This window comes from Nanorana parkeri, unplaced genomic scaffold, assembly GCF_000935625.1.
Source record: "Nanorana parkeri isolate BGI_ZX_2015 unplaced genomic scaffold, ASM93562v1 scaffold2577, whole genome shotgun sequence".
NCBI classification, from domain to species: Eukaryota; Metazoa; Chordata; class Amphibia; order Anura; family Dicroglossidae; genus Nanorana; species Nanorana parkeri.
In genome coordinates, this window is record NW_017308845.1 from 117,212 (window position 1) to 130,441 (window position 13,230).

The 13,230-nt window shown below is 44.0% G+C and overlaps 1 protein-coding gene across 1 annotated transcript in view; it reads right to left on the reverse strand.

Moving 5' to 3' along the window:
- NCKIPSD (NCK interacting protein with SH3 domain) overlaps nucleotides 1–13,230 on the reverse strand; it is a 45,263-nt gene that overhangs the window by 31,431 nt on the left and 602 nt on the right. The window contains exons 2-5 of the mRNA XM_018573858.1: nucleotides 9,709–9,758; nucleotides 3,810–3,922; nucleotides 2,275–2,476; nucleotides 1,968–2,055 (exon numbers count right to left, since the gene is read on the reverse strand). Coding sequence (XP_018429360.1) covers nucleotides 1,968–2,055; nucleotides 2,275–2,476; nucleotides 3,810–3,922; nucleotides 9,709–9,758 — 453 coding nt within the window. The remainder of the gene's footprint in view (nucleotides 1–1,967; nucleotides 2,056–2,274; nucleotides 2,477–3,809; nucleotides 3,923–9,708; nucleotides 9,759–13,230) is intronic.

The following is a 13,230-nucleotide window of genomic DNA, read 5'->3' on the forward strand; positions in this document are numbered from 1 at the left end:
TAGGAATCAATCACTCTCCCTGGACGCAATGATTGTGCATTCAGGGAGAGTGTTTTCTAACCGCATGTAATATCACATAAGATTACATGCGGTGTGCAGGCGTTTACATGCAGCTGCTGTCACCTGATCATTAACTTGAATAGGTGATAGCTGCCACTTGTAAATGCCAGATTAGGGATTCCTGATGCAGTAAAACGCAACTTTCTGATGCAGGAATCCCTAATCGCACCTAAACCTACAGATATGAAAGGGGGCTTATTGTGAGTGTATATTAGTGTCTGTAGTACCAAACCGGTTACCAAATAGTTATATTTTATTTTAAAGTATGAGATTTGGCAAGCAGCCCCCAAGAGAGAAAAAATGTGTTGAGTGGCCCCTGAGACGGAAGAGGCAGGGGGCGAAGACGGAGCTCCAGTCGGGCGGCGAAGATAACAAGGAGGCCGTGTCGGGCACCAAGGATGAGGAGGCGGTGTTCCAAAGAGGTCAGGCCGTGCAAGGTAAGAGGACTGTACTGGCAGAACCCATCATAGATTCTGCACAGCCCACCAAAGAGTCTCAGGTGGGCTGTGCAATACCCTTTGGTGGGCTCTGCAGGATCCAGGCAGCCTGAGACCCTGCAGAGCCCACCAGAGATCCTTCACAGCCCACCTGGGACCCTGCAGAGCCCACCATAGATCATATAGAGCCCACCACAGACCCTGTAGAGCCCACCTAAGATCACAGCCTGGTGGGGTAAATTTAGTGTGTGTGGGGGGGGGGCCCGAGTTTTGTCTTGCCTAGGGCAGCCCCAAACCTAAATACACCACTGGATTAGTGTACTTGACATTTGTGGAATTCTATTTTATTTCTGTCCAGGTTTTAGAACGTTCCAACCTACACAAGGATTCTTACCGTCACAAATAATACAAACAGCTGTCACGTCATCCGATCTGTACACACTTCGGAGACAAAGATACAATTTCTACTTCTCCAGAAATACCTCGCTTAGGAAGTCAGGGCACTGGGGTCACCCATCTGCGGCTCTGAAAGGTTCACTTTCCCTCCTTTGTATACAGGTGAAACTCGAATAATTAGAATATCGTGCAAAAGTAATTGCAGTAAGTGCTGCAAAAGGGGCCCAAGCCAAGTACTGAGTACATATGCATGCTTGTACTTTTCAGAGGTCCGATATTCTTTTATGTACAATCCTTGTTTTATTGATTGCATGTAATAATCTACTTTTTTGAGGTTGTGGATTTGGGGTTCTTGGGGTTTTCATGAGCTGTAAGCCATAATCATCACAATTATGACAAATCACAGCTTGAATTATCTTGCTTTGCATGTAATGAGTCTATCTCATATATTAGTTTCACCTTTTAAGTTGCATTAGTGAAATAAATGAACTTTGCACGATATTCTAATTATTCGAGTTTCACCTGTACATGTGTTTTATTAGTAGTGTAGTAACAGACTATGAAAAGACAACCGCCTACACCATGTTTTTTGTAAACTATACAAAGAATGACATGACTGTAACATGTAAGCTGTTAACTCAATGAAGCTGTAAATAGGATGCAAGAAAAAAAACAAGGCAGCAAACCATTTGTGTTATCTGCAGCCTTGAATCTTACCTTCGCTGTCAGCATGAGTTAATGAGGATTTGGTCCTATAGGAAAAATTTGGAATTTTTTCTCGATATTCCTCCGCAGAACCAATTAACTGTTTAATAACTGTGCCTGAGTAGTTGGAAAGTGGAAACCTCTAAAAAAGGTGAACATGTACTTTGCACAGGAGAACAGACAAACAGACATCTGTCCATGCCTTGTCTCAATGCAAATCTGCAGATGACTCAGGCAGTGAATGCTCCCTGAAAGGGTTGGGAGCGTCTCTGAGCAATGCCTTTCCAGTGCAGGTTATGCTGCGTTCTAGGGGCATATTCTGACTGACTGCACTGACTGACCTAAAGACAGGTACATTTGGTGGCTTACTTTTAGTAGTTTGGTTTGTCTGGGCACTTCTGCGTTTCTCTGGGGGAGGAGGAGTGATAGGAGCAGCACGACGGGCCTGAGGGGGAACCTACAGAGAGAGTAAAAATGTCACATCGGTACACTACAAGAACAGAAAGTATAAAAAGCAACTGCAAAAACTTAGTAAAGCCACTTGATGAACTGCTAAGGTCCTGGCCTGCTCTCGTCCCACTCCCGTTCAACGTGGCCTGCTCTCGTCCCACTCCCGTTCAACGTGGCCTGCTCTCGTCCCACTCCCCAGCTCAAACCAATACAAGCTTTTGCATACCTGGTAGGCGATGTCTTCCTTAGACGTCACCTCAGAGTTGGGTAAACTCATGTGACGGTCAAAACCACTCCGACATACACCGTTAGGCTGGCGGCCAGAATCCAAGTGGTAGTCGCTGGATGAGATGGTCAAGGAGTTTGATTGGCTGGTCGGTGAATGGGTTTTCCGAGACTGGGTCTCCTTCCTATGATGGATAAGTTTTCTATAAAAAAAGGAAAATAATGGTCAATGCATAAAAACAAACAACTGTGCCACAACCAATATTTAGGTACACATTAAAATAAAATCATCAAGAAAGACAACTGGGCACATAAATACAGGGATCCTACCTTTGATGTCCACAAGTATTTGTTAAAGGGTAGCCATAGCCAAACAGCTAAACACACAATGGTCCTTCCTAAAGATGAAGAAGTGAGCTACATACTGCTATATAGTACTAGGTGGGTGAAATCACTCTTCACTATGCAAACTCTAGGCCCGATAAACTATTCTTTTTACTATTTTTTCGAGGGCACGTGTAATATACACTCAACATGCTCCAAATCAATCAACACATTAACCCTTTGTTGAAAATGATTTGAGACAGGTACTCCAAAAAGGACTGTCGCAGTTTCTCTGGCCTATAGATTAATATATGGGATACAATGTAGCGTAAATATTAGTCGCAGGACTGCGTCTGGGCTGGCCAGGCGCAGATCTGCACATTGGGACAACTCCCTCTGATAAGTGTCCGTATAGGGCTTCCTTCTCCCTCTGCCTAGATGACCATAGGGGAAGAGGAAGCTGGGACATTCCCTGTCAGACACTCATAGGGAGTGGCCAGCTCTTTGTCGGTCTGCTGCCTGCACTTCTCTCTCCCCCGGTATCACTTCCTGATCACAGGGGAGAGGTAGAGAAAAGCGATTCACTAAGCTGCTATAGCTCACTGTGTGACTCCCTGCACAGTGACAGAACACCGGGCTGTGCTCTGTCTGCCTGATCTTTGTGCAGACCTCAGTGCAAAAATGCTACCAGTCCCCAAGAGATAGAAGAAACGGTCAGCAGGTTTAAGTCCTCATTCACACAGCGTAGAGCAGGGGCCGTACAGATCCCTGCAGCATGCACGGCCACATCGGGCCATTCCCGGGAGGAAGCAGCTTGTTCTTCTTTATGGGAGGATTCGGCCGTACGCACACCCAAGCTGCACATCCGTGCGGGTGTCCATACCCGGATGCAGACAGGATGGATCCTGTGAGCGTCTGAACACAGGAACCCGAATGGATGTCCAGTTCGGGTGTGTGTATATAACAGCATACGGCCGCGTCCTCCCATGGGGAAGAACAGGCGGATGCAGCCCAACTCTACACTGTGTGAATGAGACCTTACTCTCTAGTATCTACGAAACACTGATATCAGTTCTGGATGGACCGACCCTTAAACAAATTATGCGTTCATTGTTGTCCCTCTAAAGCAGCAGCATTTACAGGGCTTGTAACTTGTTTGGCTGGTGGCTTTCCGAAGAGTCTCTTTATTGTGTCTCTGTCTGCTGCACTTACTGCAGAACATCTCTTTGCTCCAGGTTGTACTTGCCAGCGTTCTTCATGGCGGCGTTGTGTATGGCCTCGATGGCTCGATCAATGGACTGGAGAACCACGTCTTGTTCCTGCACCTGGAAATGGAGAGACACGGTGTTATCAGGAGCGTGTGCTGCACAACACAATATCCAGCTGAAACCCACGTCTGTGAAAATATCAATATTTAAAACATCGCTGCCAATAAAGTACATTTAATGGGAAAAAAAACGATCGATGCCTCCAAATTAATCAAATAGAAGACCTAGCATCAGATATATTTATCTTTCTAGTTAAGTAAAGTACATGCATGCTAAGAAATGTGTAAGTGTAACACTCCCAGGTATCTATAGACAGAATACAGGGATACATTAGGACTGGTCTGGAGATGATGCGGACATGGTGTGAATGGGCCCTTAAAGGGAAACTACAGTCTTTTAACAGCCCTCCTTGCTGCATAGTGACAGAACCCATCCCAAACTGAAATACCAGCTCTCGGTGAAGTGCCAACACAGTGGCTTAGTGGTTAGCACTTCTACCTTGCAGCACTGGGGTTTCCTGGTTTGAATCCTGGTCAGGACACTATCTGCGGAGAGTTTGGATGTTCTCCCTGTGCTTGCATGGGTTTCCTCCCATACTCCAAAGTTCTAAATCGGCCCTGCATGTGTGAGATAGGGAGCTTAGATTGCAAGTCCCTTAAGGGGAAGGACCGATGTGAATTTGCAGGATGTAAAGCACTGTGTAAACTGGCGGTGCGATTTAAATACCTATATTAAATAAGTGACCTTGTTGGCAAGTTTTAGTGGAAATATTCAGCCAATTTTAGGAGGAACATACATACACACTGAAGAGTCCAGTTTGCCTTTTGCCGGAGCCAAAATGGTGTGGCCCCTTTAGACGAGTGAGAAGACACGGAGACCCTCAATGTAGCAATCAGAGTTCTGTTTTCTCTGCACACAAAGCAGATAAGGGACCGGTGGCCATCGCAGTGAACGCACTGACATTTAAGACACAGTAGTGTTTCTTCAGTAACTGTGGCAACCAGTCACTTTGCAGCCCCATTGCTGCTGAATTTGTCCGAGCTATTCATGTATTTGCTTTTTTTTAACCCAGCAAGGCAAATTCAAAAGGAAGCCGGGCACATCGTACCTGCGCACGTCTATGTGAAGGAAGACATTTAAAGGTCAACATCAAAAGGTCTGGTTGCTGAAGTCAGAGGGAGACTCAACCCAACTCGTGTTCCACTTTGGATGCAGCCGACAAGCAGGCAAAAGAAGAAAAAAAAAAATGAGGCCACTCTTTTTGGTCACCGGCTTGTTCTGCGCATGCGCGCCATCTTGGAGGTGAGGTGGATGACATTGTACGCATGTATGGGTGCCGCCATCTTGGACGCAGCAAGATGGCGGTGCCCATAAAAAACGAATGAATATTTGCCTGAATATAGTTTTTTCATATGTTTGGGCATATAATAATTGTTATTTCAGATTCGGACGAACTGCTGAATCAACGGAATTTCATGATTCAGCAAGTTCATCTGAATGCACACGTTGTTTGCTTGTGTCTCAAATACTTTTCTTCCTCATACAAGTCAATGTGTTAGCAAAAATAGCTCAGATGAAGTAAGAGCAAGTCAAAGCAAATTATACAAAACAAGTCAAAGCAGCAAACAAAAAAATTAAAAAAATACAGCATTTAATTTCCGAGTCTGACCCCAGTGTACATGAAGCCTTAAAATGCCAACAGTTCCCCTTTGAGGGCATTTATACAATGCTGACATTATGCAGCAGTTCAAAGAGTACAAAGAATCACTCACATCGGTCTCTGCTCCACATTTACACCACAGTTAAGCTGGCCATACACTGCTCAAATTTTGGTGTGTGGCCCCGTCGGCACCCCTCGGGGTGACAAAAGCTGATTTTTCAATCTGCTTTTGTTAAAGGAGCTGGTCCAAAAATTCTCAGCTGAACAGTGACTGCAGTCAAACATGTGCCGTTAGTATTTGGGTACTTGACAGCAGCACCTCTAACGCTTTCAGAATATATGAGGGGGTTGTGGATTCACTATGGGAAGAAGGCAAGCTGGCGGAGGCTTTGGGCAATGTACTGCTGGGAAACCTTGGGTCCCACCATTCACGTGGATGTTACTTTGACACGTACCACCACCCACATAATGTGCCCTGCCACACTGCAAGAATGGTTCAAGAATGGTTCGAGGAACACAACAACAAGTTTACAAGTTTGGAGGTGTTGCCTTGGCCTCCAAATCTCAATCCAATAAAGCATGCATGGGGGGGTGCCACACTGATTTAAAATAGATGGGGGAATCAAGCGTTTTTTCAAATAAAGAGTGTATGGCCTGCCTTATACAGACACAAAATCTAGGGAAAGTCAAATAACCCAACAAGATGCCGCTGTACTTTGAAAGGGAACAAATTCTTAATACACACAAAATGGGAAAACATACGTAGTCCATGTAGATTTGGTGACTGGTGGGAACCCAACCTAGGACAAAGCAACAGTGCTAACCATTAAACTACCATTAACTGACTCCCCCTAAAATACATCGATCAGCCATAACATGACCACTGAGAGGTGAAGTGAATAACATTGATTATATGGTTACAATGACACCTGGAAGTGAGGGGGATATATTACAATGACACCTGGAAGTGGGGGGGGGGGGGGGGGGGGTGATAGGGGGGGGGATATATTAGGCAGCAAGTGAACATTTTGTCCCTGAAGCTGATGTGTTGGAAGCAGGAAAAATTTCCAAACGTAAGGATTTGAGCAACTTTGACGAGTCAAATTGTGATGGATAGATGACTGGTTCAGAGCAACAACTCCAAAAACGCAGCTCTTGTGGGAAGGTCCCCGGTCTGCAGTGGACAGGACCGACCAAAAGTGGTCCAAGGAACGTAAACCGGTAAACTGGCGACAGGGTCGTGGGCAGCCAATGTTCACTTATGCACCTGGGAAGCGAAGGCTGGCCCATGTAGTCCGATCCAAAAGAAGAGTTCAAATTGCTGAATAAGTTAATGCTGGTTCTGATAGAAAGGTGTCTGAGCACACAGAGCAACGCAGTTTGTTGTGTATGAGGCTGTGTAGCCGCAGACCAGTCAGGGTGCCCAAGGTCTAGTGGAGTCCATACTTAATGGGTCAAGGCTGATTTGGTGACAGAAAGGGGACTACTCAATATTAGGTGGGTGGTCACAATGTTATGGCTGATCGGTGTAAACATTGGGGACACATTAATATCAAATTCAGGAGCCAACAGGATTTTTTTTAAGGAATATTGGCTGCCTGGCTCCTGGGATATGTTCAGCCCTTATCCTGATTATATATCGAGATCAAGAGAGATATGTGTATATATATATATATATATAAATGATGGTATCCCTTATAACCCCTCTTCCTTTTTAAATGCAATCCATGGAAAGCGGGGAGGCACACATGCATGACACAATGCAATCATGTTGCTTTATTACCTAACATTGCTGACACATTATACCGTTTCCATTTGGATTGTATCTCTCGAACACACGCAGACATTCCGGAGAAAGCAGCTGCCTCCAAAATGTGAATATGTTCAGACATGATTTGAAAATAAACTTGTCGTCTTGTTAAAAATAACGCAGCCACTCGGTCCCCGAGCTGGTGATGGGCAAGAGATTGGCGATAAACGACGAAATGAGGGAAAGGAGAGGGGAAAAAAAACAAACCAGAGGGGATATAATCCTATCACGATGGGAGAGACAAGCAGAACACAGCTAGAGGCAATCTACGCAGGCTGGAGGAATCTCAGAGGTTCTGTCCATGACATTCTGCAAGGCTGGGGAGAGTCTTCTTGTATTTGATGGCCTGTCAGCACCGTGACATGCGGCTCTGCAATTTAGGCCGCCGAAGAAGTACAGAAATCTCTGTAAGAGCTTTAGAGACGGTCTATTCAGACCGAACGCCGAGTGATACAAAATTCAATAACCTGTAAAGCGGAGACCTAATTACTTGTGTCTGCTCTTTTATACCATTCGGGGTGGGGGAGAATGGGGGAATCAGATGACATCCTGCGCCTGCAGGACGCCTGTTCAGGGCGATGTAGTAGGCACTACACACCATGAACATTACAGCAAGAGGTGGAAAATATCCATCTGCGTCCAAACAATCCTGTGATGCAAAAAAAATAAAATAAAACAAAATTAAAAAATAATGAAGGATTAAGTTGTAAACTTTCACCTCCGACCATCACAAGCTCTCAATATGGCTCCTTATAACACAGAAAGGGGCTCAACTGTTGCAAGATCAAAACTGATATTGGGGAAATAAGGGTGCCTTAAAAGCAACAGTCCACTTAAAAACTGATGCCTTCTGTTGATTTCCTGTGCTGTGCTCAGTGGTTTCTGCTGACCTCTTTTCTCTTCAGACTGGCCCCAATATACATACTGTATGTGCATATGATATTGTAGCCATTGTAACAGCAGTGACCTGAATCATTTACAGGGTTATCCACCAGAGAGTGAAGAGTTTGGAGAAGGACGGAGAAGTGAACAATCTAGGCCAACATTGCTGATTTGGAAACATTCTCCATTTTAGCTCACTTTCCAGTTCAGCTATGTTGTCCTAGATTGGTCACTTCTCCTGCTTTCTCCAAACTCTTCACCCTTTTCGTGAATAACTCAGTTAGTGTTCTTGATAAAGCACTGTGCGAAAAGAGCCAGTGCCATATGCACAAATAAAAAATACAATCTGCAAAAAGCCCAACCTATGGGTGACTATGCTATATTTTAACACAACTCTTACCGTAAGGAACCCTTTTCATAACTGCAGCTTGAATGTCTTTCCTGAAAGGGTAACGGTGAAAGGGCAGACCTAATCTGAAAACCATACCCCTACCCTGGTTTGGTTCTTAAGTTTGGATACAATGAAAGAAAAAAAATGCCTGTCTTGGAGATCAAGTTGCTCCTTGATGCCACAGAAGCTGGTCACACCATCAAATTTTTACTCGTGTCCACAGCATAAATGAGCAGTATTTTCCATAGGGGACAAGTCAAAATACATGTCATGCGCCTTTACTGTCCAAGTATAGGCCGAGGATAGGTTGGTGACCAAGCTGTATTGCAGAAGAGAGAAGTAAGGTCACTGACCCACCTATGCTGTCCGGTAAGGCCCCATTCACACTGAGCGACATGAAAATCGCGCGATTTTCTGCACGATTTTATATGAGCGATTTGTCGCGTGACTTTTTCCTATTGGGCTGTATGCAATCAGGAGCAAAATCGCTCGAAAAAAGGGTCATGTAGGAGCTACAAGCTACCAGCGACGAGCTACAAGCGATATTGAGCAACGAGATGTGAACAGCTCCATTGAAAACGGATTGGAGAAGCTACATAGAGCGATATCACGTGGAAATATGAGCGATATCGCTGCAAAAATCGCTCGATAAATCGCTCAGTGTGAATGGGGTCTAAAGGGTATCAGTCTCGCAAGATCTGATGAACAGAATTTAAAATCCCAGCTGGAAAAAAAAGTTACAATTTATATATCAACTTTGTATTTAAGCTTATAAGTCACATTTATAATGTTTGCACACACACGCATATCTATCTATCTATATTCGTATAAACTAATTGAAAGGCCAATTATCAGACTGCTAATGTTGCGGGAGTCGTGTTCTCCAGCAAGGGATATCAGCCGATTTTCCCTTATAGCAGGTCTTGGCAGAGGATCGATAATACACTAAAGCAGCTGCGGAACATGAGCTGCCTCCAGCAGTTCTCAGGTCTGCGCTCTGCTGGGAGGGCTCGCTGTCAGAGTTTATAAGGGGGGGAAAATAGAAAAAGAAAACACAGGGGAAATGGAGAGCTTTACCTCTACATGCAAAGGATTATTACTGAATTCCTGGAGACATCATCATCATCATCATCATCATCATCATCATCATCTGTGGGTCATGATCAGGAGGAGAGTGAATACGAGGAAATGTACAGACACAAGGCATAAAAAAAAGAGAAAAGTAGAACATGGAGAGATCTTCATTAAGGATAAGGTTCGGGTTCTCCACTACAATGGGTTCAAGGTGAATGCTGCAAGTTTGAGATCTGTGGTCCTGGAGAATTTATGTGCAGCTACACCTGGGAGAATGTGTTCAACCATAATGCACTACATGACCATTGCACTATGGCCAGTAGGCGCAGAAGGGTCAATACTGGGGGCTCTAGTTAAGCTAGCACCTTCACTATAAAAAGAGGGGTGCAGAACAACCACAATGTTAGTGCATTGGAAGCTGCTGTAGGGAAAGGATAGGGAAAGCTGATAAACTGCATACGGAGAGCTTAGTGTCAGGTAGGAAACTGTAGAGAGAAGAGTGTGCTCCTAAACCACCTCACATTATATCCCTCACATTTACCCCACCCCCCATCCCCATAGTAAAAAGTTAGGCAAACACTGGTTAGGCCTACTAACCCTAAACAAACTGTCCTGCTGCTGCCCAATTGTACACTGCTGTATCGTATGTTGTCTTTTTTACTGTTGTGTAATCTGTGGTCTTTTATTTCTTGCAGTGAAACACCTACAGTCAGTCTCTAGTACATTTTAGATAGATTAAAGTAGTCACTCGCACTCCATGATATTAAAGCCAATGCTGTTTATTGACTGAGATAACACACATCTCCTTAGCGACGTTTCGAGACCATGCGGTCCTGTCCTCAGGCAAACAGAGAGGACGGGACCGCATGGTCTCGAAACGTCGCTAAGGAGACGTTTGTCATCTCAGTCAATAAACAGCATTGACTTTAATATCATGGAGTGCGAGTGACTACTTTAATCTATCTACATTTCACAGAGGCATCCGTTGTCACCACCGCGCCCACCCAGTTGGGTTTGGGTTTTTGTCCGGTCAGGAGTGCGATGGGACAGGAGGATTAAGTTTCTAGTACATTTTAGTCTGTTATCCCCGATTAAAAAACTGTCCTGGTACTGAACAATTTCACACTGCTGTATCCTCCGGCCGCATCCTATTTCCTGCAGTAAAGCCTCAGCCTGTGCTCTTTATCTCTAGTAAATTTGGGCCTGCTATTTAAAAAAAGTCCTTCTGCTGTCCAATTCTATGCTGTTGTATCATCTGCGGTCTCTTAATTCTAGTCGTAAAACACATGCCTATACCTTTTATTTTCTAGTACATGCCAACCAATACATACATGTTAGTAGGGAGATATATAAATATAACCATTGATACTACTGGGATTTGTACAAGTCATTCTGAATTGAGAAAGCTGGTTGGATGACCAGTGAAACGTCTTCCAGAAAAATACAGCAAGTCCAGTTGCCTTGACTTTTTTTTTTTTTTTTTACAGAAATACCATGTGACCTGGATGAATGAGAACCTTCACAGTTACTACAGTGATAGCAACATTGATATGCTCATTCTCCCCAGAATTGTAACATTGTATCGCCTTACAAACATGTATTTATTGCCTATAATACTCAGCTCCTTTTGATGCGGTATTTCCCAAATTCCTTCTTTATGAATACAGTATAGCTATAGAAGAACATTCGAACAAAAGAGACATTACACTAAGAACATTTGTTTATGCTGGTTAACTAGCATAGAATGAATGTATATATACAGTGGGGCAAAAAAGTATTTAGTCAGCCACCAATTGTGCAAGTTCTCCCATTTAAAAAGATGAGAGGCCTGTAATTGGCATCATAGGTAGACCTCAACTATGAGAGACAAAATGAGAAAAAAAATCCAGACAAATCACATTGGCTGATTTGGAACCAATTTATTTGCAAATTATGGTGGAAAATAAGTATTTAGTCAATATCAAAAGGTCATCTCAATACTTTGTTATATATCCTTTGTTGGCAATGACAGAGGTCAAACGTGTCCTGTACGTCTTCACAAGGTTGGCACACACTGTTGCTGGTATGTTGGCCCATTCCTCCATGCAGATCTCCTCTAGAGCAGTGATGTTTTGGGGCTGTCGCTGGGCAACACGGACTTTCAACTCCCTCCCAAGATTTTCTATGGGGTTGAGATCTGGAGACTGGCTAGGCCACTCCGGGACCTTGAAATGCTTCTTACAAAGCCACTCCTTCGTTGCCCGGGTGGTATGTTTGGGATCATTGTCATGTTGAAAGACCCAGCCACGTTTCATCTTCAATGCCCTTGCTGATGGAAGGAGGTTTGCACTCAAAATCTCAATTAAGTGGGAGAACTTGCACAATTGGTGGCTGACTAAATACTTTTTTGCCCCACTGTATGTTTGCAAAATGTTTATGAATAGACCCCAAAGTCTATATCTATAATATAATATATTGCAGAATACCAGTCCTTAGATGTGGTGGCTGCATTTATTTTGATAAGCCACTGTAATTGCGTGCATTTTTTTTTCTTTTTCCATTTTTGGCTGAATTACGTTGCTCCGAAGGCATCACATAGTCTGTTTAGCATTTGAACATTCTTTCCATGTAGCACAAGTAACATGCGTGTCTCCTCCCGCTGTCCCTAACCCGCCGCGGCACCCAACGCCGTGCAAACATCCCGCTCAAGCATGCCCATGCAGAACTCCTTGATTAATCTCTAACATTAATTAGCACTTCACGGGACCGTTACATCCGTTTCTGCAGAGAAGCAAATTAGGCCGGATTAATAGAATATGGAAGATCCACTGCTTAGCAAAATCAAACCAATGCAGATTTAATCATGGTAATTAATGGTAACGCAGGTACTTTTCTCTTTCATTCATTAGTGTTAGATGAAAGCACAATGGCAGTAAATTTGAGAGGAGATGATTTATTGCTGCGGGACCCCCGGCTCTGTCATCTGTCACTCGTGATGGGATGTGAAGGAGACTGGGAGGAAGACAATAAGCAAATGTAATAAACGGGTACAGAAATATCTCCGTCCAGACTCGCCTTTGTTGGGATAGAAAAATACATTTTCTTTATTCCCTTACAAAGTAACATTGGCCACAATTTTAGCATCTGATTGATAAAACTTCTGCCCAGCCATAAGCTGGGCGAATGCCTTTCGTACAGCATTCCCATTACTAGATGGAGCTGAAGAGCAAAGGATTTCCTGTGCTCCATGGTTCCATCTAGCGGTAGGAATGCCGTATGGCTGGGCAGAACTTTTATAAATGAACTCCTTAGAGCTTGTTCATGCCACTGTGGTGACGCAGTTAAGTTCATTCTAAATGGCACCCTAATGTACATTCCCAGCACACCAAGGAGTTGCTGAAAATGCTGCATGTGTAAGGCAGGCCCATTCAAATGAAAAGGTCGCCTGAATGCAAGGCTTGTTACCACGTGAAGCATGGCACTGAACATAGACCAGGCTGGCGTGAACCCATGCTAAAGGACAGTTCTTGCTTGACAATTGACAATTTAGAAGACAGGATGAAGGTAAG